The sequence below is a fragment of the Triturus cristatus genome, chromosome 5_2 (genome assembly GCF_964204655.1).
Source record: "Triturus cristatus chromosome 5_2, aTriCri1.1, whole genome shotgun sequence".
Taxonomy (NCBI): Eukaryota; Metazoa; Chordata; class Amphibia; order Caudata; family Salamandridae; genus Triturus; species Triturus cristatus.
Window position 1 is genome coordinate 1,002,804,009 of NC_140588.1, and position 26,928 is coordinate 1,002,830,936.

Consider the following 26,928-nt stretch of genomic DNA (forward strand, 5'->3'; position numbering starts at 1 on the left):
GAGAAAGGAATTACTTATTCTGTCAGAGTTAGACAACCAAACAATTTCAGATTACTTTGAATGGCATCGCCGCGCTCTAATTAGCGGCCATGAATTTGATTACTGCTTTGGGCAATGCCGAAGATCAGACCGAGGAGACGCAGAAAAGAAGGATGTCTTCCTCATCAGCCTCATTTTTGATGCCTTCTGTTGTTTGAAATTTCAGCTGTAGTCTTCGCGGTTCATCATCCCCCCGAAGAGCTTTTCTGATCAAGCTTGCCTGCCTTTGAGCCCGGATGCCTTTGTGGCACGCGTCACGATTATCCAACCAAGTTTTGATTCTGTGGAAGCACTAATAGGCTTACATCTTCCTCTTGATTGACTGGAACATTGAAAACCTCGACCGCTCCACACTCACATCTGCCCCGGCACGACTCTCAACATATCTCACAAAAGGCGTTGACGCCACCCCCAACCATCTCATTAGTTTGCTGCTGGTTCCTTCTGTTCATCTTCTCACTCCATCTCACATGTTTTTATGGTATTGGCAGTGTGAAAACCGGTGGCAGAGATTTGGGGAAATACTTGAGGGTCAGTCACGAACGAAACGGTCCACCCTCAAAGCTGTATGAGCATAATTTAAGCACATATAACATGCACTCCTGTAAAATCATCAATAGTTCATCTATGAATCAGAGTTTTGATATGCTAGACATACACTAATATAAGGAGAACATATATGGAGGAGCTAAAAAAAATTGCTTTCATCTTTGGAGATTGCGACTGAGCATAACCTGCAGGTTTGGAGGCTTAATAACGCTACAAGAAGGATGCTCCAAGGCGCTTTGCAGCTTGCAAGTGGTGGAGTAGCATTATCACTAGAATTAGCACCCACTTAACCTCCTGGTCCAAATCCCCCAACTCCATGGTTGATGCAAATGTATGTAAGTGCACTTGCAATAAACTACTCACCCGCATCCACCACCCAGCCGCCTTCCTCTGCTTTACGGAGAAAGCTCCAATATCCCAATGAAACTCTTCCAGACTTCGAAGATCCTGCCAACTACAGGTGTCTTCAACTTCTGGCTGGTGACTCCTAAAAAACCCTCCAGAAAATCCTTCCTGACCTCTGTGAAATAATGTCCTCAACCCTTTTCTGCAAGGTGGGTCCCTTCCTTGACAATAGATTTAAACACAGGATCCAGACCACAGACACTGCCTGCAATACCTCTCTACGAGCTTGCGGGTGCAACAAGGGATATGCATTGCTTTTAACAACCCCCCCACCAGCAAACAAGCCAAACACACGACCGCCTCGTCCGCTGTCGGCTCTGAATAAAAGCTCCTTTGGAGCCAACTTCCAAAACAGTCTCCTCGATGGTTTCCCAAACTTCCTTCTCAAAACACTTCCCCTAAACCTTTCTCGGAGTAATTTGTGAATTCTGAGAAATACCAGCATGGTGAATAACTCCAGCTTGGTGAACCTAAATCCTTTGAAAGAGAGATTTGGTCAAAAACATTTTCAAAGAATCTCAAAAAGTAAAAAAAAAAACGTTATATCGTATCTGTTTCGATTCCTGAGTCTGGAAGATGTTTATCACTTTTTTAACAGCTTTAAAAGATTTTGACAATTCCTAAATAAACAGGAAGTGGGAATAGGTGCAGAACTTGTTTTGTTTAAAAAATGTGGAAGCAGGGAAAATGGAAGTCAGCTGGAGTATTTTTTCTATTTCTGTTATGACCCTACACTACAAGTAGGCAATGAAAGGAAGCTTGTAGGACAAACAACAGTACAAGACTTAAAATAAGAGCATAAGGGAAGTGGGGGCAGTGATGATGGGTAAGAAATAACCCTGGGCGTAGTTCGCGAAGTAGCATTTCGCGAAGCTATGCAAAGTGCACTTCGCACTACGCGAGCTACGCGTAGCACTTCGCGAACTGCGTAGTACCTTGTTCGCACTGTGCCAGATGTCGTTTTCAATGATTGCACAGTGCGGACAAGCAACCGGCACTGTGCAATCATTGAAAATGGCATCTTGCACAGTGCGAGCTGTAGTTTTCTGCTGCTCGAGTAGATTTTTACTCGAGCGGCAGCTTTCTCAACGCGTACTGGTAGTTTCTCATCGCGAGCGGTCGCGAGCATACGCGACCACTCGCAATGAGAAACCTGACCTCCTCGCGTTGGGAATCTCGCCGGGAGGTTTATTTTCCATGCTCGCGATCGCCATCTTGATGTTGCTTATCGCGGAGAAGGAAAAAGTCTCGCCGGGATGTCATTTTGCTTGCTCGCGGTCGCCAACTTGACGTTGAGGACCGCAAGCAAGCAAAAAATGACCGCAGCACTACGCAACACTACGCTACGCGTGTTCGCACTGTGCTACGTGCAATTCACGTAGTGCGAAGTAGCACGAACTTCGCAAACTACGCGAGCGTAGCGTAGTGCTTTGCCCAGGCTTAGTAAGAAACGCCTAGACTTAGGCAATATTAACCCACTCCCAGGGCACACAGATCCACACCCCTTTGTTAACAGGGGAGTTGAGGTAGTCAGAAACTATAGTATCCTAATATTGCATGTCCTGCGAGCCACGGATGCCGGATGCCAGCAGCCTCCCCCCGTCCACCTAAGTTTATTCTGTTTAGACTCTTAACAAATGCTGACATTGTTGAGTCTCACAACTGATTTCAAGTAGATGGTATGTAAAGGACCAGGAATGAGTCTTGTATATGTGAGGCAAGGGATGCTGGAGGGTCATCAATCACAGTCGCGTGGAAGGACGTGGGGGCTGTCAGACACAGGTGGGGGTCACCTTTGCTGTCCCCGGGCTGATGAATATTAAATGCCTCTGCAACGGATGCCCACTTAATCCAGTTTATTTACAGAATAGGCTGCCTTTGAAGGGGCTGCGGGCGCAGTGCGCGTCCAGCCTGGCAGACCATGGGATACTGATAGGTCTCCTATATTGATGACGCTCAATCAGAGCGCAGTGTGGCCGAGTGTCTCTAGCCAAAAAAAAAAGATGAGGGAAAATGTTGTTGCACCTTGGTATTGTAGGCGATAATCATTGTGGTAATAGAGTATACCTACTAAATTAAATTAAGACCAAAAAGAGCCCTATTAATGAAGTGGGCTTTACTTAATGGTCAGGAGAGATAACTATAGTAGTTTGACAGCTATAAGGTGCTTAGATACTCTTCTAAAAAAAGCCCCCCCTGTGGTTAAACAGCCTTATTGCCTGCAGGAACTTCCAAGAGCCCTTCTCCGTCAATAGAGTTTAGTCACAGGTTTATTTAAGCCAGTGGTTAAGATTCATGTGTTCATGCATCTGCTGCATCATTTGACGTATAACCTAAGGATCACACACTTGAATCTAGAGCGCCAAATTCCAACTTAGCCTTACACCCTTGACAAAAAAGCATTGGCAATGCCAATAAGTCTGGGTTATGAATGAAAGTGCTTTGTGCATCATTGATAGGTTTGGGAACTCAATAAGTTGTCATACTTGCATCCATTCACCCATCCACTGACTCATTCTTGCATTTACCCTCTGACACAACTGCTGTGAAAACACACAAACTCCACAATATATGCAAGACAAATGAAAGGAATACGAGTTGAAACAAGCTGCCGTTGAAAGATGGCGGGCATATGTTAGTGATATTGAAACTAAACATAGCAGCGGGTTTCCATCTCGCAGAGGGATTGTATATAGTCTATTGTTGTGTTAAAGTTCTAGCATGGTCACCACATTTACAATGAATGTGTTGGCCATCTTGGAATGGTCAAACAATGATACACTAAGGACAACAGCATTCCATAATGGTCTCCTGTTTCAGAGGTCACGTTGGATGTGGTGCACTATAGATGAAAGGAGTGGCAAGCAAGCGACCCATCAGCACTTTTTGGAGAGCTGTGGTATTGTCTTTAGAAACATTCAAATAAAAAGAGGGGAAGCAAAGAAAGGAAAGGGGAACTATAAAAAGAGAAAAATGAAAACTAATGGACTAGCTAACCAGCCCTGAAAGTGAAGCACAGTCATTCTCAGGTGGATGTACACAAGTAATCAGAAAATACTGTCATTCACAGGCAAGAGAGCCAATGACAGATGTGGCCTGAACCATTACGCCATGCAATACGCGGTCATGGGTGTAAGCAGAGTGTAAATGGCACTCATGCAGACCAATGGCAGAACTGAGCTGACTCAAAAGTCCCTCTAAGTATCTATACGGTTATATATATTTATGCATTATTTAATGATTTACTTTAGTGCAAGACCCTGGCAGACAGCTAAGAAGAGCTTCTAGCAAGAAATATCAAAGGTGGTTTCCAGCACCAATCCTTCCCTACAAAGGTAATCTGTGATATTTCATGTAAAAAAAAAAAATATCTGTTGGCTTTAATACAGAGAAATAACAATACACCGGTAAATGCATATTGGCTTTAACATATGCTTTCCTCAATCACTATGTCAGGCCTACTGCTTTTATAATAACTTTTCATAACAGAATGGCATCAAAAATATTTTTTGCTCGTGATCCAATCAGTGAAGAGACAAGGCCAACATCCGAAATGCTGTCATAAATGTACAATTGTACACAAAATTACAGTTGGTAAAGCAAAATATTAGCTTTCCTAAGAGAGCCTAACAACTGTTATATCTCCAATCCCCACGGTTTTTTGATTGGATCACCAAAACCCTTGCCTACGATGGTAATCTGTGAAATGCCATGTAACAAAATACTTGCCTACAGTCTTTAGCACAATTTAATAGCAATCCATCCTTAAAGCTTATTGTCTTTAACACATGTTTTTCGCAATAAGTAGGTCGGGCCCACTGGCACAGTTATAACGGTTCATGATAAACACATCAACCCTATGAAATCTGCCATGGCTTTTCCCAATGCACCAATAAGGCCTATACCCTTTAGAATTGGTTTTTACACCGTACCCAACACCGGCCTATTCAAAATCGCATAAATTGGCAGCCATTATGCATAAAGGTATAAAATTACAAATATGTAGAAAAATAACAGCTTTCAAAACAATATTCAACCGCTCTCAACAGGGCCTAACAAGAATCAGCACAGTGAAAACCCACAGGGTTTATAAAAGTGGGTGGCCAACACCAAAAGCATTGCCTACTATGGCAATGTGTGAGATTACATAACGTAATACCTGTCTATGACCTATAACACAATGTGACAACAACCAGCTGTTAAATGCTCACTGGCTTTAACAAATGTTTTGCAAAATTAATAAGCGTCACCAACTGCCTTTGTCATAAAATTTCATAATAACCAGACCAGACTTATGGCATAAGACATGGTGCTTCTCAGTGGACCTATAAGACCTACAGCTGGTCATAGCAAACACAACAAGATGATGGACGGAGTGCTGAAACTTTTCAACCACTCACCCCCAGCCAAGATATCGGAGTTTAATCCATTGTTCTTTTGCTCACAATGCCACCCCAGTTTGGACCCAGCCATATGCAAATCAGTCTTGACCCTGTACCTCAAGGGAACAATCCAGACCGAACTGCCGGGCCAGGTCCACTCTGGACCGGAAACAAGCATCCTGGGACCGGTTTCGGGGTTTCACCCCTCATCAGCCAGGCTTGAATCCAAAGGCACGGTGAGCAAGGGACCCACATCTGGCTTCTCACCATAAACAACTCAGGCCTACAGCTTTGGGTATAAGCTTTACTACAAGGCAACCATCAGACACACAGTCATAAAATTACAAAGGTATGCAAAAATTCAGTTGGCTACGCAAAAATATGATCTCTTCTAAGAGGGCCTAACAATGATTCTCACAGAGAAAACCTATAACCAATTCTTGTCACATGGGGTAACTAACACCATTGCCTGCTATGGTAATCTGTGAAATTCTGTGAAGCAAAATGCCTATCTGTGGGCTTTAATAGAAAGTGATAACAATCCACACAAATGGCTCTTTACTTTAACATGTGCTTTTCACAATAAGTACATCAGGAATTATCACAACATTTTATAATAAGCAGATCAGGCCTCTAGCCTTGATCATTGTCACCATAACCAGCTCAGTCCAGCTGTATCGAGTATAAGCTTCACCACAAGCCAAAAAGTGCAATACAAGCCCTTTTAGTGGAAGCACACACATTCGGCCCAATAAAATCCTACACTCAGGAGAACCAACATATGGGTGGAACTTAAGCCCCTCTCTTAGAAGTACTCTGAAAGCAATTTTTTATTGATCGCATAAGGTATGGTGACAGGTGCACTCTTAACTCAGACCCAGGTACCCCAAACTCCTGTCCAACATAAAACTGCACTCTAAAGTTAATGAGGACTGGTGAGGATTCTGAGCCTCATGGCTGCCCCCCTCCCACCTGTGCTGCTGCCAGAGAAAAACAAACACTGTAAATTATCTATTCATCGAAGACACTTTAACATCATTACAATGGCATGGGTGTGCCCCTGAAAGTTCAAGCTCAGGCAGCCATAATGCTGCTGGCTCAGGCAGGTAGATCAATAAACAAAATAATCACAGCTGCGTGGAAGGGAAGCACTTTTTACTGTGGAACCTTACAACGTCTTCCCAATCAAAACATGGACTCCTGGCTACCAACCTATGGGCACCGCCAACGCCCCTCTCTGTATACTCCTGAAAGCAGTTTTTCAGGTTGATCACATCACGTCCGGCGACAACAGCATTCTCAAGACAGACCTATTGAGCAGCCTGGCATGGGTCCAGTGCCATATATAATCCATGCTGTTGCAATAAGGACACTTCACAATTAGGATAATTTTAATTAAAATGTACCGACATCTGATTGAAAATGCTTTTCTGCCAGATAAGAACCCTTAATCAGCATCCCTCTTCAGGTAGGCTTCTTGAAAACATGTCGTGTTTCGAAATGTGATTTGCCCACTAGATTAGGAAGAGGATGCTTACGCGTGCCTACTGATTGCTGCTGACCTGTGACCTGCAGTCCTCCAGCCTAAGTGCCTTACAAAGCCTGAAGACAGGGAACAGCAGCACCAGGGTTTCTGCACAGCCACACTGCAGGTATGATGAGCCTCGAGGCGAAAAGTCAGACAGGAAACCTGTATTCCATGAGGAATATCTGTCTCTCAGGCTTTGTGAGTGCATCAGGGCCCTTATTAGCTCACAATATGCAAATATGACAAAAACAAGCTATGTCACACACTAGGGTACTTGCCCTGCCTTTGCTCTGTTATTCTAAACTAACACAATATGTTCAGTGTTCCAGACTTGTAGGAGACAGTGCTGAGGATGTACAGAAAAAGAGACTCTAAAAATATTGAACTGTAGTCAACAAACCTTCAGCCCTGCCAAGTACCATGCATCCGGCTTTAGCTTAATGCATTGCAGTGTGGTGGTCCGCATCGCTGCACTGACATGCAAAGTCAAGCACGTATAGTGCCGCACTGCAAAATGAGCACTCTGACCAAAAGCTGGCAGCCCACGCGGTCTGCGCCGCTTGCAGCAGGTTTGGGGGCTGGCTCAGCTAATTCTGTGCTGGCTTAAGCAGGCTACAATGTAACAAGGCAGTGGCATTAGATTCACTGATGTGACGTCACGAGTGACGACTCAATGAGTCAGTCTGAAAATGGCCAATGGTTACTGCTGAGACAGCCCACAGATACTGCTGAGACTGTCACATGACACACATTGGCGGTACCGGCGCCCAGGCCAGACAGTTTCTTTTTTGTCAGGGACACAGCCCGCCACTGCTGGTACTGTCTGTTGTTGTGTCCTGCCATAATGGACAGTGACGACACCATTACCCATGACCAGGGCCGCCGCTGGAGTGGTGGTACACTGGTAGCCTGCACTTTAGTGCAGTTCAGCACTGTCTGAGCAGTCATGCTCAGAATGCTGTGGCAGTGTGACTCGTCGACTCGAGTCCTGGACTAGCGCAGCCGCTGTCCCCAGTGCAGGTGGGAGTCGTCGCGGCAGGCTGGCCAGCTGTACCATGATGGCTCTGCTCTCTTCTAGCAAGTGTCACTACTTTTTCCAATATCCAGTAATGATATTTACTTTTGTTTCAGTCAAATCAAATCAGGTGTTTGTTAAGCGCAACTACTCACCCGTAAGGGTCTCAAGGCGCTGCGGGGTGTGGGGGGAGGGTTCGCTGGTTCCAGTCTATCAAGGAGGGGGTCTGTCGAAGAGCCAGGTTTTGAGGTTTCTTGCGAAGATGGGGAGCCATATTATCTGTCTGAGGTGGAGTGGAAGGTCATTCCAGGCTCTGGCTGCGCCGAAAGAGAAGGAGCGGCCTCCCAATCTGGTCTTTCTGGTGCGGGGGACCACGGCGTAGGAGAGCTGGGCTAATCGTAGGGTCCTTTGGGGTGCGTGGAATTTTAGTCCGCTATTTAGGTATGCTGGTCCGGTGTCGTGAGCGTGGGTTAGCATCGTGAAGGTGACTCTAGCTTCAATGGGGAGCCAGTGGTGTGTGCGCAGGTGCTGGGAGATGTGGCAATGTCTTGGCAGGTTGAGGACCAGTCTTGTGGCGGCGTTTTGGATGTTCTGTAGCTTGCGGGTGAGATTTTTGTTTACTTTGTCACTACCTACTTGTCCTAATAATTTAATTTACTTTCATTTTAAGAGTGTGTGACCAGGGTGAGTCTTATGATCATGAACCTAAAAGTTACAGCGGCTGAGGTGTCAGAGCTTAGCTATCAGGCAGCTGAGATCATGATCCGTGCTGAGGCCCCTCTCGCATCCTGTGGTCAGCCGGGTCCCACGTGGCAGAGATCCTCTGCTATCTCTGTAAAATTGATCATGATGCCATCAAACATAATTGATTGTGGCCAGGGAGGAGCTAGGAGGCCCTTTCTGGGTGGGCTCAGGCTGGCTAAGACAATGAGAATCTCTGTTTAATCGTAACTCTGCCTCCCCGCTCGGCACAAGGTGTCAGACGACTTATGCTGTGGCAGGAAGTTCAATTTCCTGCCTATCAGAGTCCCAGTCAGGGGCCCCAAGAATTGTTGTTGCTGCTGCCTGGCAACAGAACTTCAACATGTGTCTTACTTCAACACATGCTCTGAGTCTGGGAGAACTGGGCAGGTGGTCCTTTACTATCTTTAAAAGCCAGGGCTGCCAGGCACGCCTCTCAAACTCTCATAACAACCGCAGTGCTACCAGTTCCTCTGCAACTGAGATCTCCTCCCTTAAGCATCCATCGTGACTACAGACTGAGTGTCTCATCGAAAGCAGAGCGTCTGCACCTGGCTAAGCCAGTGAGTGTGACAGACAGTGACTTGCAGAGACACTTCTCACAGACGGCACTAAATGTTCCCTTCCATTTCTGGTGCTTTGCAGCAGTTTTAAGATCTTCTTAGAGTTTCTCGTTGCTCAAATGGGTGTAATTTCTGATATTTATGTTTCCCTCATCTTCACTGCTTGATTTCGCATGCGATAAAGTGGCACTCTTAGTCGTTGAATGTCCCTCATAATTACACTGAAATTATGAAAATGTCACACATAAGCAATCGGAAACCTTGGCAGCTATGAACCTCAGTAATTAACGGGTCATGAAAATGACTTAAAAACACCTCTTTACATGGACTTTTCCTAAAAGTTGTGTCGTTTTCTTCAATCACTGGGGATTTCCCCCTATAATTCTTTTTTTAACATTTCAATAAAAATAAAAACAAATAGGCGTAGAAGCTCTACATTTTTGATGCTGGTGAACGCCAAGGCAACCTATTTTTTATTCCGGCTCCTGCCTCTTTCACCCCCACCACCATCCTATTTCTAGATTTTACTCGAGAGGTTCTTTTTCATCCCGTCCCAGTCCTCTAACGGCACACTGGCACAAATTAAGAACTGGATCTTTGTGCTAAGACCTGTCCTTCCTCACGTCAGCCTTACGTAGCAGACAACAGCCATACATGGCAGCTGCAACTTGAGCCTAAAGCCATTTGTGAGTAGACATACAGTTTACTGTTTCTATTCATGATGCAATTTTATATAAAAGGTTTACTTCAGTAAAAGGTGTTTGCTTGTGTAGAGGGATGAAAAGAACCACTCGGTTTTCAATGTATTCTTACAAATTCATATAATGAAAAAGGATGTCAGCAAGAGCTCAGATTACCACCAAAAGCAATAACAACAACGAAAGGCTGCAAATGATACTGGCACATGGCTGTCTAGAATACAAACCAAGGCATAAAGGTTTTGCTCTAAGGATGCCACTGACATCAAACATTATGCAGAGGTTGCTAGAGCTGCTAACCTGCAGGTGACCACACCAGAAGATGATGTCTCCGGGATTGAAGGAAAGATCTTACCTCCCAGTCTAGAACCGAGGCCTGCCACTGAGCGATCTTGTCGATGTTCTCCAGGCGTCTCTTCCGCTCGTTGATCTGCTGAGTTACGTTCCTCATGACCGCGAGTGCGGCAGCCACGTACCTGTAGTCGCTACAAGATACAAGAAGACCCAATGGAATTACAAGGTGATTGCAAAGCACACCGTCCCAGTCATTAGCTTAGTACCGTTTTGGGGGACTTTGCGCAATAAAGATTTTATTTTCACCAGTTCATTAAAAAAAACATTTTCAGGTCTCAGATTATTTCAAATAGGGTAATTTGGAAGTAAACCATATGCAGAGGTTGTCAATGTTTACCTAAATCAACAGTGTAAATAAACGTTACTATCATTATTTTCAAAAATTGAGGCGGGTAATCAATTAATTGCTTTCTCCCACCCAAGCCTTCTTTACCTCAACCGCCACTTCTTTTGCCCCATTTATCGGTCGTTTGACACTTTGGTTGTGATATTAACAGAATATACTCGATCAAAAGGGTCTTGTTTTTGCACATTTTCGTAAACTGATCTCTACAGACTCCCAAAGGGATTTTGGGAAGCTGAATGAACCAGGTTCAATACGCTTTATGTTAAACAGTGCAGCCATCTTTGACTAGTAAACATGGTCACCAATACCATGTATTAACCTGCCAATCACTACCTGGGAGACTCAGCTCTCCAAGAAATCCATTGGAACTACTCTTTCTGCCCTCAAAAAATGCACACAAGAAGGACCATAAGTTGCATCAATGGAGAGCAGCGGCCATATTACAAATATGGCGCACTTTCAGTGCACCTCTTCAAGGCATATTCGCTTCTGCACCCACATTGGTAATACAACATGGGCACAGAGGCAAAGTGATTCCTTCATTTGCATGGGGCCATGACCCCATGCAGTGAGGGAACGCCCTCTCATTATAGAGCTGGTACAACATGTGCACCAGTGATATCTGTATTGCAGAAGGGGACGCACAAGCGTTGGCCGCCCCCTTCAGTAATACCATTGTGTCGCGCGGCCACTCAAAGCGGGCGCACACGCCCTTTGAGCCCCCAGGGAACAATGTACGATACGGGCTCAGATGTGATTTGAGTCGGCGACCGCCATCATTCTACTCTTATCAAAGGCAGACCGCAAAGAACCATAAGGAAACATGTTGGTGCATTAAAAATAAATAAAGAGAAAGACTAAAGTGTCCACCTTCACATCCTAATGTTGAATCCACTTGCTGGCACACCTCTTAAATATTCATGCTCGTTGCATTCCTTTTTGATCTACAGGTATAGTTCATGTAGCATTAACGTTCCTCTGACATATTAGCATTATGTGCTTAAGAGAGCCCAGTTGAGTGCTCTGCTTCTTTTAAATGGACGCCATGCTCTGTTATCCTTCTGTGTCGACAGATACAATAAAAGGCACCGACGCCCCATAAATGTAAATGTAAATGTCAAGGTACTTATAGAGCGCACTGTCACCAGACAGCCACCTTGCGGTGTCGCCTTTTGTGGTTTCCTGGCGCTGATACTCATACCGCTGTGGAACCCCTCCTGGCTTTCCCTGTGAAGTGTCCCCTCCTGGGCACCCCCAGGTTGAAGCCAGGCATCCTTAGCGCTGTTGGGGCCGGTGTGGGGGCTAAGCAAGCTATTGCCCAGAGTTGCAGCGTGGGGCCCGTGATTAGAATAGGCACCGAGGCGAGAATAGACAGGTCCGAGGAAATTAAGCCCGAGCCCCGCCGAGGCAGGAATCGAACCCTGGTCCCTGGCCAGAACTCTGCTTCAGGGTCTGCCGCTCTAACCATTGAGCCACACTCCTCCACAGGATGGCAAGGATGCTGGGTGGTCTGCCTTGTACAGGAAGGATGCTGAAGTCGATGTGATAGGTCTGCTTCTGTCCAGGTTATTTTCAGGTTCAGAGGACCCGCCACTTACCCTCATAATTCCATAATTTATGATTTACTCAGAGCAGATATTGACGAACAACTAATGAGAAAATGGAGGAGTCTTTGCCGCGCAGAGGAAATATAGCTGCTGATCACAGCTAAGAAAATTTACAGGCAATGCAAGACACTCCAATATGGTGGCTTCGATCCCCGGCAGCAGGTCTGCGTGGAGGTATCTGTCGGCCAATGATTACTTTGGGTAAAAAATCATAAATGCAGTTTTTCACAGGAGCCCGCTGGGGGGTGAACACGAAGGCTGCTAGCCTGGTCTCTTTGTCTCATTCCTGCAGGCCTCGTTTCTCCCTTTGTCTCTGTTTAACTTTACTCTCTTTTGCCTTCTTTTCCTCGCTTATAGTCTGCTGATGAACAGCAAGTCCTACACCCCAAACACAAGTGCCAGTTTCCACAGCTGGCAGCCATTTGCACTAGTGAAACACTGCTCTGCCCCTCTAAACAGATGCAAATTCCAAAGCCCAGACTGGATAAAGGTACAAGGGGCTTTAGCATAGTTAGAAACACTGGAGACAGCATGTGCCTCGGTTGCAGAGGGGCTATGGTAGGACATATGCCGAAAAGAGGGGGGCGTCAGATATGCCCTCCTCTGGATTCTGCTGCCATACTCAGGGATGTAGTCCTCAGAGCTGCGGGGGCTCCACAATTACAAAAACCCATTTGGCAGTCCTGACCCCGATAGCAATAGAGACGGCCGGGCTGTCCATTTTAGGATGGCTGTTAAGTGAGGAAAGACCTCAATTTTTAATGGCAATTTAGGGGAAACGGTTCGTCCACAAGGAAGAATATTTCCAGGTGGAGAAAGAGACAAACAGTCAAATGTACCCCAGGGTCACAATAATACACACACAATTTCCACTGGGTGGATACGCAACATGCATTAATGTAATACAATGAAAATCTACTGCGGGTCCTTGGGTACTCCTGGTATCCTTTGGACATCTGATCCAACTTTTAAATCCCTAGAATTCTGAAATGGACCCATGAGCCTTTTGCATCCCTTTAGACTAGAACTATAATCTGCTCCATGTTTCATAAGCAACAAAAGGTGGGGGTGAAATACATGTCTAATTCTGTTATATTCCTGTCTAACCTTCCACACTTTTTGTAAATCTAATTTTATTTCCTTATTTTATTCAGTTTTGTACGGTAGATGGTAGACAAATGTCATATGTTAAACAGCTTCAACCTTTGAAAGTCTCCTCCTCTGAGGTAATGTCAAGAATGTCAGTGGGGCACCCCAATACTGGCGGTAACTTCCTGTTTTATGGCTGGGATCCCATAGGGATAATGCCACCTGGCAGAAGGAGCAGTCAACAAAAGGTTTCAATGTTCATCAAGTGTACTTTCAGGGCTCAAAGAGACAAGCTGAGGGAATGGCTGAGCCAGAAGACTGTTCCATCAAAAAGGTCGGAGCATCTCAAAGTTGATGGGGAGCGCTCCAGTGGAAACATGGCTTTTTCTTGAGAGTGTCGAACATCCCTACACCATTCTGCTTGATATCTATGGGTAAAGGTGATCATGCATGAGGACTATGAAGAAAGCCCAAGTGGCGAAATGTAAAACCTTGATGAAGGGGGGAAGGAGCAGTGAGCTAGAAAACTATTAGATTGCACACTACATTTGTGTTTATTAGTGACTTAACGATGCAGAACAAGGCACAGCAAGGGTATCATGTCACTAATGCAGGCAAGGGTAATGGGTCCCCTCGCGCCCGGTGCCACTGCACCTGCTGCATCATTAATAGCTACACCGAAGGAGGAGGGGTGCAGTAGGAAACTGGGAGATGAGTAGATCCAGAAGATGAAGAACTACAACCACATGGAGAAGCTAAACTTAGAATAGTAAAAAGATATAGTTACAAAGTTCAGGTAACACATGCGGCCATGTACACAATGTAAATGAGATGAGGGTAGGCAAGGAGAAAGCAGTGCCGGCACTGAAGACCACTTTAAGTACGGATTGGGTGTTTGCTGACAAGCTACAAGGACCGCTATAAGATTTTTGTTCTAAATTTCAATTATTCCTGTGAGCTAGTCTGGAGAAGTGGGAGTCCTATGCTCCATGGTCTTTGGTTGGAACCTTTCGTTCTTCGAAGTGAGGGAACTTAGATCTCACTTTGTGTTTAATTGGGAGAGCAGGCTCCGGATAGTGGAGTCACATGACCAGAATGTTCCATGTGACAAGCGAAGCTCCCTAACTGATTTTAATCCCTGCAGAGCAATCAAAGGGAAGAACACACAGGATCCAGGGACCTTGGACCTGGTCGAAGCTTGGTCATCTCTTTCCTGACGTATTCATACTTCTGGAGGACAGCAAAGTGCTATTGCAGTAAACCTGTTTTTAAAGGACTACGGCTCCTATGACGTTAGGTGAGGGTTCGAGTTGGTACTTTTGTAAAATTAATCCTCTATCATTTGACGCAAAGTAAACTTACTGCAACTTCATTAGAATTTGTAGAAACTTCCTGTGGTACGACTAGAAAATGATGGCCCGATCAGTGTCGAAGATAGGTGCGCATGAAGCATTATTGAAAGCTGAAGCTCACCAGTCAGTTTCGTGTATTATACCTTTCAGTCAAAAACACAAAACAATTCACTAGTGCCAGGTGTAGGACAGCCTCTTGAATTGCTGTTTTTTTCAATGTGTTCTTTGATGCACAGGTAATGTTTTTTTAATCCATCGCAAAGGAATCTAATGGGGACATCGGCTCTCACGACATGCTTTATTTAGGTCTATTTCATGCCCTCTCACATTGGATTAAGAAGATCCTTTCTGGGAATGTGACTCTACACATGGGAAGGATTCTTCTCCAGGGCCAAGTTATAGTAATTTCCAGGAGTACAGGAGTAATATGTCTGCTTCTGGGGATTTTGTCAAATAAGTCACAGGACACACTCATGCTAAAGACATCTGCCTGTATATAAACACATACAAGGTCGATTCAGTTGGACTTTCTTCTATTTTCCAGTGTATCTGGTTAGTGGATCGCCTACAAGGGGACCCCTACTGCAACCATGAACTAAGAAGGTTCCTAAAACAAGAATCAGAACTTCGATTTGCTAAATATGATGTCCACACCAATGATGTACTAGACAATCCTACTATTTCTGACACCTGAATGACCCAGTTCACAAGCCATTCTGACATGTAAGTTCAATTGAACGCCTTGGGGGTGCAAATTCACTTTTGGTCTGTTATCAGGATTTAAAGAGTACCGGTGGACTGTCAACAAAATTTGAAGGGTTCCACAGTTTCAGCGTGTTGCCTTTTGCTTGGACAGCCTCAAATGAGTTGCCAGAATTTCCACCCTTATCCCTAAATGAGAGAGGATTGCAGTTCAGAAATACCGGTGGATAGTCTGTAGTAGTCAATACATTTTGAAAATGAAGATTTTATGTTCTGAAATTACTATTTTTATACCACAGAGGGTCGAAAATACAATTCTAAATCAGTGCTATGCCCACACCCCATCTGAAAATGATGACAAATTAATGACGGGCTATATAGGAAAAAAAACATTGAATAAACAACTATGTGTTGCATGTTGAATAATGAGCTTGTTGCCTTCAAGCAGATGTTTACATTGAATTACTTTTCTAAACATACTAATCTACATTTTTATCAGCCACCATAATTCCTTTGCCTGCAACTGCTGTGCCTTCTCAAGGAACATGGGCAGAGGAGTTTGAGAGAGTGTGGCCACTATGTGTTGAAGCGAGACCTTGTTTTTAAGAAAAGAAAAGATCTTTGCAACTACATCCATTTAATAAAATGCTACAGTTAGCAAAAGTGAGATTGTGAAACCTTTGGTGTCTGATGACTTCACAAGGTTGACTCACTGCCATATCACTAGTACATTAGAAGCTTCCTATGTCCTGCTGAGAGTGACGGCCAATGCAATGAGCGATGACTAATGGGCCCTGTTTATTTATCTTCCTCCTGCAGCTGCCTTCTGGAACCTTGAGACCAGAAGATGCAAGGGTAGTGGCAGGTGAATCCTAGCACTCAAACTTCCAGAGGTCCACACAATAAAAAAAAAAATACATTAGGTAACAGTAGGATGTTTAATGAAGAGTGCAAAGTAGGCTGGGCACCCCCATACGCCAAACATGGTCAGAGTAACGATTCCCATATGATCGCATCCTTCGAGCCCCCCTTTCATTTGCTGGACCCTCAGGATTGAAGATAGCTCACAGAGAGAAGAATTCTTGGAGATCTTAAGAAATCATAGCACAAAGACTTTTTTGGGTACAAAACCCGGAAAGTGATTCGCAAAGAGGTCTGATAGCATTCAGTGGAAGGAAAAGAGGTGGAATCTTGGAAAACCAATAGGCATGTTGGCTGCGGCAAGTTTGCACTGGCGGGCAAGATATATCCATGAGAATCAGATGCCTTATAGAGAAAAAGACATGTTGTGCTACAGTGCTTGGTCCATTTTGTACCAGGAGGGGCAAGATCAAGGGCGTCTTTTATTTATTTTCAAGTAGTTTGCAACGAGCATCAAATACCCATACAATTGATTCATGCAAAAACAGTCAAGTTGCTCTTGATATCGCAGACGATTACAATGAATACATTCGTGCTTTTAGTCACTTTCTAAATGCCAGAAGAGACGACTGGGAGCGCAGGTGAGAAGGCAGAGAGTTACAGTGCCTAGCAACAGCTACAGAAAAGGCTCTGCCACCAAGAGTGGCATCATGGAATTTGGGGACAGCTAATAACTGACGTTTATTGATCGGAGGACACTTATTGGTTCACAGTGGGAGATTCTTCGAGATCCGGTTCAAATGTTGCCCAAAAAGTACATTAGTATTTATTATTATTATTGGTACTTGTTTAGCGCTACAAATCACCCTGACAGGGTCTCTAGGCGCCGCTGCGTATCTTCAGACATGAGTTACGGATAAGGGTATTAGAACAATAAACTAAAGCAAGGTTGGAACATCCATGTTTTAAGAGCTTTTTTGAATAGTCTATGGTCAGTATTTACACGGAGATGTAATGTGAGCTTGTTCCAGTATTGTGGGCTAGATATGGAAATGATCTGGCCCCATTTCTGAGGGTGCGAATCCAGTGAGGGTGTAACAGATGTTTCCTGCAGGACCCTAGTCTCCTAGCGGGGCATACCACTTACATTTTTTCTGTAGGTACTGAGGTCCATTGCCATAAAGGGATTTCTGGACCAAACAGAGAAGTTTGTATCGTGAACGCTTTGTACATGCAGCCAGAGTAGGTAACTTAGGATGGGTGCTGAAGGCGATAGAGGTGGGAGATGGCATACCAAACGTGCTGCAGTATTTTGAACCACCTAAAGTTTTGAGAACAGTCCTTCATTCATAGAGGCCATTAACGCATTCCCATAGTCCAGGCAACTAATTATAAGAGACTTGACCAGGTATTTCCTTGATTGAAGCGGCATCCAAAGAAATGCTTTTCTTAAAGCATGCATAATGCCAAAGCATGTACCTGTGATATAATTACGTCCTCTTCAGACAGGTTTGAAGAGAATTCTCTTCTTCGCTGGCAGGCAGTGCAATGGGGCTAATGCAGAAGAGACCGAGTCAAAGCTTCTCAAGTTAAAAAACTATCTACTTGCTGCATGTTGGACCAGATGAAGTGTTCCAATAGACTTTGCAAGAAGATCAAGATAGACCGAATTACAACAGAAGGAAGTTGAAAAAACATCAGAATTTATTCGGTCTGACAAAGTAAGTTGGGAGTCATATGTGACTTCTAGACATGTTACACATTGCATAGGCATGTGTTTCTCACCCAAGCTGGGAGGACAAAAAACAATTTGTAAACTGGAAAGTCTTTACACGGTGCCATGATTTCAGTTTGATTAACCATGAAGTTTGAGTTGGTTCTGCCTCATCCTTGTCTTGACATTGTGCAGGCAGTTACTAAAGTTAGAGGTATAGTCTAGGTGTTGTCGGCATAAATAAACAATGAGGTATTAAAAGACTGAATGAGGAAGGCCGAAGCTCCCATATATGGGTTGAAGTTCAAGTGACAAAACTGAACCCTGAAGGACACCGCAAGTTACAGATCTAGGGCCTGGTTTAGAGTTTGACTAATGGGTTACACCGTCACAAACAAGATGAATATTCCATCCACCGTAAGGTAAGTGCTACTGGATATGATGCGCATGCAATAATCAGGATGGGTAATCCTTCATGTGTGCGACAGAGTGGGTCATTCACTGTACTCTAAATCAGGCCCCTAGGTAAGAGCCAAGGTGCACTTGAAATAACCCTGTTGATTATTAAGCTATGGAACCATGAGAGATCTGAACTTTAATTCCACCCTCAGTCAAGCATGCATCCAGAATCCGATTGTCGATGGCATCAAATGCAGACGACAATTCAGTAAAATCAGGGGAGCCCGTACCTCTTGATCAGCACAGAGGTGGAGTTCATCCGGACCGCCGTCATTAGTTGTAGGATTCAATAAACTTTGTAAATTGATTGAACACAGCACATTTTTGGAGCTTGGCCATATACGGTAATTGGGAGGTGAGCCTCAAGTTATCCACCTTTTATGAATCAAGAGTGATTTGTTACCAACAGAAATCATCTGTGCGCCTATTTTAACTTATATCATACAGCTCTAGAAAGTAAGGAGGAATTGATGATATTCTTTGTAAATCCCAGAACATCCAACAAAAGATTTTTAAACATCTTAGGTGGAACAATATCAGCACCAGACAGGCATGGCTTGCTGGCCTTCACCAGCATTAGCAGCTCCTCATCAATTAAGGAGGATAATTAAGTGAGGTGCTGTGGAGCTATAGGTGGTGATAATACGTTGCTGCATCCAGGATCAGAATGACCTTTATCAATGAGCAAGGGCTGTCAATATTATTGATTTTGGTTTCAAAGTAATCTGCAAACTGCTTGCATTCGGCTAAAGAGAAGGATATTTGACTGACAATAGGAGCCTCTTTTAAAGATGTTGGCTCTCGATAGATATTAGCAAAGAAAGATGCTTTAGCACTTTTAATTGTCTTTTTGGACTTGTTGTTAGATAGGAGCTATTTGCTTTTAGCTGAGGGTAAATCATCACAGTGCTAAACGCGTTGTTCGACAGTGAGCTTCATCTTGGCTTGGTGTTTTTTGTTCAGCCCTAATTCTTTGCTTCTTGAGGTGCTGCAAATTTATGTGGCCTAGAGGTTACACATTTTCCATTTTTTGGGTGGAGGAAGCCTTTATGAAAATATCCTCCTGACTATGATTGGTATCAGAGTGGGAAAAAAACAAAATAAGAATTTAGTAATCTTCAGAAACACCTTAGATGGCACCCTATGCAAAATGTAAAATTTAGTGAAATTAGATTAAATGACACTCTTTTAAATTCCTACTGCATATACAATTCATTCGCCTTAGATTTTCCAACGTTTATCCACTTTGCCTTATTATAGGTAAACCATTTCCTCTCTATGCTTATTTATGCGTCATTTCCCTCTCTACTCCTGCATCTGGGATGTTGTCTCACTCCTTCAGTGCTTTACTCTCAGGTTTCTAGCACATACAAGTATCAACAAAAATGAAATCTCTTAAATTGTTCAGTTTCACTCAAATCTCATAATATGCAATATTGGTCAGATGAAAGTGTAAGATGTATAATTTGAGAAATCTAACATTCCAAAACAGGATTCTGCTAACAAACAGCAGCTCATAAAAGTATGTAGCAGGTGTCTAATACCTAAATCATACTGAATAGTTGACCCTAACTTTTAATGGACACATTTGAGTATAATGTAGCCAATAAACCAGGTAAACCAAAAATCTTGTAAACTCAAAGATTTTTATAACACTAAAGAAGAAATCCTTTAATACTGTGACTCCTCGTGTGGGTTAACATCGTAACGTAATCGTAATGTCTATTTCCACCATTCTTCCAAAATAAACTTATTACCAGATACGGTTACCAATGCCAATATCTGAAGGACACAAATTGGAGATTCTAATTTCTTCATCTACTAGAAATATGGACTGGAACATGATACTTATTACATTTGAATTTGCTCAGTCTTTCACAACTCAAACAGTACTATCCATCCTGAGATAACTTTAATTGTATTTATATAGCGCTTACTACACCTGACGGGGTGTCAAAGTGCTTTTCGGTGAACAGCAGGCTACTCCCGAACCCAAAAAGGATTAGCGGTTGATTAGTATAGGCAAATATTAGCTCATTTGAGCACTGGACATGCGAGTCTGTTAGTTGGATTGAATAGGATAATAGTGGGATAGAAGAGGGAAGAGTCTAGAAAGTGTTATTTGGGAGATCATGATACTAAGATGAGGTTTTGCATGAGTAAACGGAGAGGTAGAGGAGGGAAGAGTCTCTAGAAATGGATTAAGGCGATCATAGTAGTAAAATTAGGTTTGCAATGAGTCAAAAAAGGGATCCATGAGGGAAGAATTTAGATATGGTTGTTTGGGAGATCTTAGTGGTAAAAGGAGACTTGCGGTGAGCCAAGGAGGGATAGAGGAGGGAAGAGTCTAGAAAGGCTTATTTTGGAGATCCTAGTAGTAGAGTTCGGTTTGAGGTGAGTCAGAGAGTAGAGTTAGAGGACATATTAAGAGAGGTATTGAGTGAGACAGAGTATTCATTATTCATGGAATTCATGTAATGCACATAGCAGAAGTGCATCTTATTTACACAAGCTTCCCCAATGGACACACTCCTCGTTGCGGGGGTTTACTTCTGCTCAAGCTGTAACCAATTAACTTGTGGAGCAACAAGCTCCTCAGATGGGACATTTTTCAAGCACCACCAATATTCTGGTGTGAGGTCTTCATGTCACAGCCCCCATCTCTCATTTCACAAGTTTAATGGGCAATTAGGTGTGATTTGCACAAACCCAATTTAGAAACCTGATTATTGTCATTTTCCGTAAAGGATTCTGCTAGAGTTGACAATGTAGGTATTGTGCTATCCATGCTCCCTGCGAAGTGTGTCTTAACATACTCCGCCCAAGCATCCTCGCTTAATTTAAATTATGATTAGAGTCCAAAGTTTGGACCTCCATTTCTCGCTTTCTGTTACTCAGAATGCTTTGAATATCTTAGACACTGGTCACTTTTTACCAAAATTGCTAAAATGACCAACCAACAGTATGAATTTGCAAAAACTTTGAAATCCTCCTAAACAGCTTTATATAAAATACTCGAGTCTTAATAATTGAAAAAACAGCCCCTTAGTTAATTATACTAAGATATTCTAAATGAAATTACTGCTTGCAGATAGTGTTAAAGGATAAACCCTTTCTTTGACGTTCAACAATATATTCAACTTTGGGCTTCCCAATAATATAGCTGAGCACATGGCGATGGTGTTTATTCTCTGGTCAATAACATTGTTTTTTCTAAATATAAAACAGCTCGTACCCACCCTGAAATTCCTATGTACATTTTTCTGGAATTAGGATCAGGAGAATCTTATATAAGAATAGAAACCTGTAACATCATCCTACAAACTTGCATCAATATCTTACACACGTTAAAATAGTCTGTGCATAATTTTTTAATTATTAAAAAAAGTCAGCAATTACTTTAAGATAATTGTTATGACTTAAATTATTAAATGTCTTAAACGGTGGCATTCTGGAGTTATTTAGAGGATTAAAAAGTGGCTACCATTACAGACTCAGCTTCATCTGTCTTCTATCTCTATATGATTGAAGATAATTTATTGCACCGTGGGGCACCATTTTAAGTGTTCCAACAGTATAATGGTATGCAATCTGTGTAAAAACACTATTCCTGTATTGGGAAACTTATTGGGCACCAAATCATTAATTACCAACCTTGGAGGTTTTTTTTGTAAATCAACTAAAAATCCAACAAAGATGTCACTGGAACACACACTTTCCTTGGGCTTCCAAAGAAATACACTAGAGGGTGGAAGCCCAACTTAGTTTGTTTAGTTAAGATGGGCTCTGCTCCCACTCCCAAACTTTCAGTAAAAAACTTGGGCATAAAAGTAGACCGGACGCTGTCCATGAAGGACCATATTGCATCCACGACCAGTTCATGCTACTATAGCCTTCGTCTTCTGCGGAAAATACTCCCATATATGCCTACCTGTCATCGTAGGACATTAGTGCAGGCTATGGTAACTAGCCGCTTGGATTACGGTAATGCGCTGCTGGCACAAGTAGGGGAGACTCACCTGGCCAAACTGCAAGTGGTTCAGAATACAGCAGCGAGAATGATTCTCAACCGACCGGCAGGCTCCCCTTCGATTCCGCTGCTCAGAGAACTACACTGGCTATCTGTGAAAAAGAGATCCTTTTTCAAGTTCTGTTGCCTAACCTATAACGCCTTGAGCAACAGAGGTCCTCTCTACCTACAAAGAAAACTTCTCAAATACTGTCCCTCTAGGAGACTCAGATCCAGTTCGCTGGGCCTCCATCAGGTTCCCCGATGTCGTCTTACTCGGACTGGCAGCAGAGCCTTTTCATATCTTGCCCCAAAATATTGGAACCAGCTCCCCCAGGCTTTACGATCAATCCCTAGCTACGGCCTTTTTAGAAAACAGCTGAAAGCCTTTTTGTTCTAAACCTCTCCAGCTACTTCAATGCTCCCCTTGCAAGACCCTAATCTGCTAGTCAGCGCTGAGATGCCCCAGGGTGAGTTGAACGCTTTATAAACTAATTAACATAACATAACATAACAAGATAGGAGGGGGGCATTTGTGCTTCTAAAATAGTGACCAGCATAGTAATAGGAGCAATATAAAGAACATTTTATTTATTTTGCAGTTTTATATAGCGCAAGCTCAACCCGAAGGTATTGGAGCACTTTACATGAGCACCAGTTACATTACACAAGGACACGTTCATTTTCTAGGCGGGGAAGACTAAATAATTTGCCCAGAATCACAGGATTTTAAGCAGATGCCGAGATTCAAATCTGGTTCTCCAGTTCCAAAGTCTACAGCACCACATCCTCTCCCCATACATGGGAAATTTCTCCCGCTCCAGCCAAGGTCTCAAGAGGTAGAATCAGGAAATCCCACCGAGGAAGGAACACAAGCAGTGACAAGAGAAGTGGGACATCACAAGCAAAGTCACACACCCTTTTTCCAGTTCAAAGACAAGGAGAGGGACTGCGTCCCTCCAGAAACAGCCCCCAGACGCGTGTCCCACCCGTTTGAGGTAGTGCGCTGGTGCAGATCACGCGTCTCCCCCGCGCACTCTTTACATTGGGCACTATTTGACAGTAAGTGCCTGTTCCAGCTGCTGCTCTGACTTAAGTAATTGGCTTTCTGATATTTCATTTATATGTTAATATGTTAAATCTGCACTTCTCCCAGGACCTCGCACAGATGGGCTTTTTTTTTTTATTTCAAACCACAGATACACCAGGCCATAAATAATGACAATGGGAGGAGGACCCGCCTCCGGAAAACACACAGCATATTGAGTCTGTCCGGAAAGATATAAATTATACTTTATGCCGCAAGAACTAATTCACCCCGCAATGTTTCATTCTGAGATGCGGCATAAGTTAGGTTTTAATCACTATTTGTGGAGGATGTGAATTATGCAGAGAGTAAGGCGGCCGCGATGATTACCTTTCCTTGGCCAGTGGCCACTGATGCGACTGTCAAGAGGATTAAAGAATTGGCAAAGAAAGGCGGCAAGAGGGGCAGGAGTGGACTGGAGACTGAAAATCATTTTAAAAAAGTAAACATGGAAAACAGCCTCTTTGACCTTGTGTGCAATTGCATATGAACTCATCCTATCAATTTCTGATAGGACAGGAATGATGAGACACAATTCTAAGTGACATGTTTTCTAATGATATGCTTGTGGACAGTGCTATGTCATGCAGGCCTAATGGCTTACCCTACATTCTAAACTCCTATTAGAATGCAACATGAATACCCTATAAGATTGTAGGTGTTTCTCGGTCTTCTTTTACAAACTCAAATAAACCCTCTAAATATCAGGTGAGGATCACTAAGATATAACTGCAGAAGATGATGCTCTTGTAAGATTCAGGATGCCTGGTTACACTGTTGTCCCTTACAGTTTAAGAGCAGCTTACACTACGTTGCTCTCACAGAAACCGTCCCTACAGCAAACTAGATGCTTACTGCCAAAAACGTAGAAAAGTCGCCGTTGCTGAGATGCAGCTCAAGCCCAGACTCTATGATCTTTGTCACGGTTCTCAAAAGTCAGTCCTGGGGGGTAGAATCCATGCCAGATTTTTCAAATTTCCCCATTTAGATAAATGTAGTCAGGAGCGGCTCGTGCAGGTAAGAGCGGTGAGCAGTGGAGCAGGTGGGTGGACTCAGTAGACAAAGGCAAGGGAAATGTTATTATTTATTTAACTTTCCCTTGTTGTCGTCTGCCGAGTTTCCCCCCCCCCACCCCACCGCTCTTACCTGCACGAGCCACTCCTGAATGTATTTATTTAAAAAATCTGGCATGGATCCGGCCTTCCAGGACTGACTTTTGAGAACCTTGATCTATGTCATTGACTCCAATCTAGCAGCTGACCAGGACAATTAACCAATCTAGCGAGCCGCAGGTGGCATGGCAGATGGAGGCTGTTTGAACATCCCGGTGCCTGTTGACAGCTTTTGATGCAACTGACCACTCCACTCCCTTCATAAAACCACCTCACATTCATTGTAAAAATATACATCAATGCCAGGCATACGTTTTCTTTGTTTCTCTGTAATGGAAAGGCAAACTCAAATGATTTGTATTCGAATTTGTCACATTCTTCTCTGGTGTCCTAAACAAAGTACCTCTACTTCATATTTAACACTTAGGACTTTAAATTACCCCAGAAAAATACACCAATCAATGGCCAGGATTACCACAGACCAATCAACCAATCATCTTAAAAGTGGAGATACTCAAGATGGCATAGCCCTTTCTTCAGCGGTTAACAGAGAGGTAGCATTACGACAAAGGCCCCTTCTGGAGCCAACCCTTCACATCCAAATAGTCTGGCTTGTGATAGACTACTGCGTGGCACCTTAACCCATCACCCACACATTGAACCGGAGAGCCTGTCCTTTGACAGGCTACTGAACTGTCCTTTAACTCTAGACCCAGTAGCCTGTCTTGTGTCAGGCTACTGGACTGTCTTTTAAGTTTAAACTCAGTAGCCTCTCTTAGAGCAACAGTGACTTCACTAGGTAAATCTGGTATTATGATTCTGATATCTGACTTGGAATCCAAAACATAAAAAAGAAATAAGGTAGATTTTGTTCCTATCAATGCAAATATGAAATTGCACTAGTTCAAATAAGCCAAGAGTGGCTCAATTGAAAAATGTCTCTTAATCATTTACATACACCCCCTGCTTTATTGCTAAGATTTTTTAAAGAAGCTGCAGTACATCACTGAGACGCCTACATTAAAATCGATAAGCTCCTTTTGGAGTGGCAGTCCTGTTTCAGAGTGGCTCATCCTAGACTGCACTGGTGTACCACCAGCAGGATCCATGAATTCTTGGTGCATCCATGCAGAGTACCATGGATAGGGATGGGCGGTAAACTCTGCTCCGCCGGCGGAGCTCCCAGAGTTTTGCCACTGTGCGCTCCACTTGGAGAGTTGAGTTCTGCAAAAACTCAGCCAACTACAACGGAGTGGAAATTACCGGCACCAACCCTAGAACAGTTCCCTTCACATTCTCTGCCAAGCCACAACGTCAGAGCTCTGCTTTGACCTTACAGTATTGTGCATTTGGATTGGTTGAGGAAGGATGGTCCAAGTGTGGCAGCCAATGGCATGTTTGTTTACTGGTGTCCAGATCCAGGATGGCAGCGCCAAGCCTGGGCCCTTTGGATGAGGAGGAACCAGTGAAGAGACAGCAACGGGGCTCCCATAGCTGATGGCCCAGGCTCTGCAACTTAGCAGCTGGGACGACGACAGCAGTAGGCAGTTTTGAAAGCGGAGCACCAAGCTGCTTGGAAAGTGAGAGAGAGTGATGTGAAGGAGAGAGTGTGAGAAATGGGGCCTGCGGGGAGGGAGGAAGAGGCTGAGAGGTTTTTTTGGGTGGCAAGGGTGGCACTGACTGATGAGAATCTGCCAGTGTGTTGGTGGGTGCTTTCGGGAGAAGGTCCTGGTCGGCCCCGTTAAACTGCTCTTTCATGGCCATTTACGATGATGTGCTGAAATGTAGCTAAAGGTGCAGACTTTTGCACACGGTAAGTAAACTCCACACCTCTTTGTCATCCCTACACAAACCAGTATTTTCAAAGGCATTGTAAAAACTGGAGCGGTCGCAATGGAGGTCATAGGTCACTTTGGCAGTCACCTTAACATATTGAGCTGTCTCAAAATGTTTTCAGGGAGCAATAACCTAAACCAGAGCAGCTTTACTAGGTTATTGTGGTAGTGAATTTTCCTTGCCAATACCTTAAGGGCGTAGGTAGGTTGTAACCATGTCACACAGGCAGGGTAAGAAAGAGGATGACCAACATACACTGCAGCGCCCAACCCACCTCCAAAGCAGCTTGATGACAGCCCTAGGCAGCTACCATGTTAGACTGGGCAAACGTACTAATAGTGAAGGCAGACAGTCTATATTGTACGGAATACAGAGATTCATATTATTGTGAACTGGAAACAAGAAGGACTGTCACTCAAGCCCTCGTCACAAGCCGGCTCGACTATGACAACGCACTCTATGCAGGGACAACAGCCAAGC

At 43.7% G+C, this 26,928-nt stretch overlaps 1 protein-coding gene across 1 annotated transcript in view; it reads right to left on the reverse strand.

Moving 5' to 3' along the window:
• Nucleotides 1-26,928, reverse strand: part of ARHGEF9 (Cdc42 guanine nucleotide exchange factor 9) — a 1,163,048-nt gene that overhangs the window by 100,514 nt on the left and 1,035,606 nt on the right. The window contains exon 12 of the mRNA XM_085608275.1: nucleotides 10,276-10,405. Coding sequence (XP_085464401.1) covers nucleotides 10,276-10,405 — 130 coding nt within the window. The remainder of the gene's footprint in view (nucleotides 1-10,275; nucleotides 10,406-26,928) is intronic.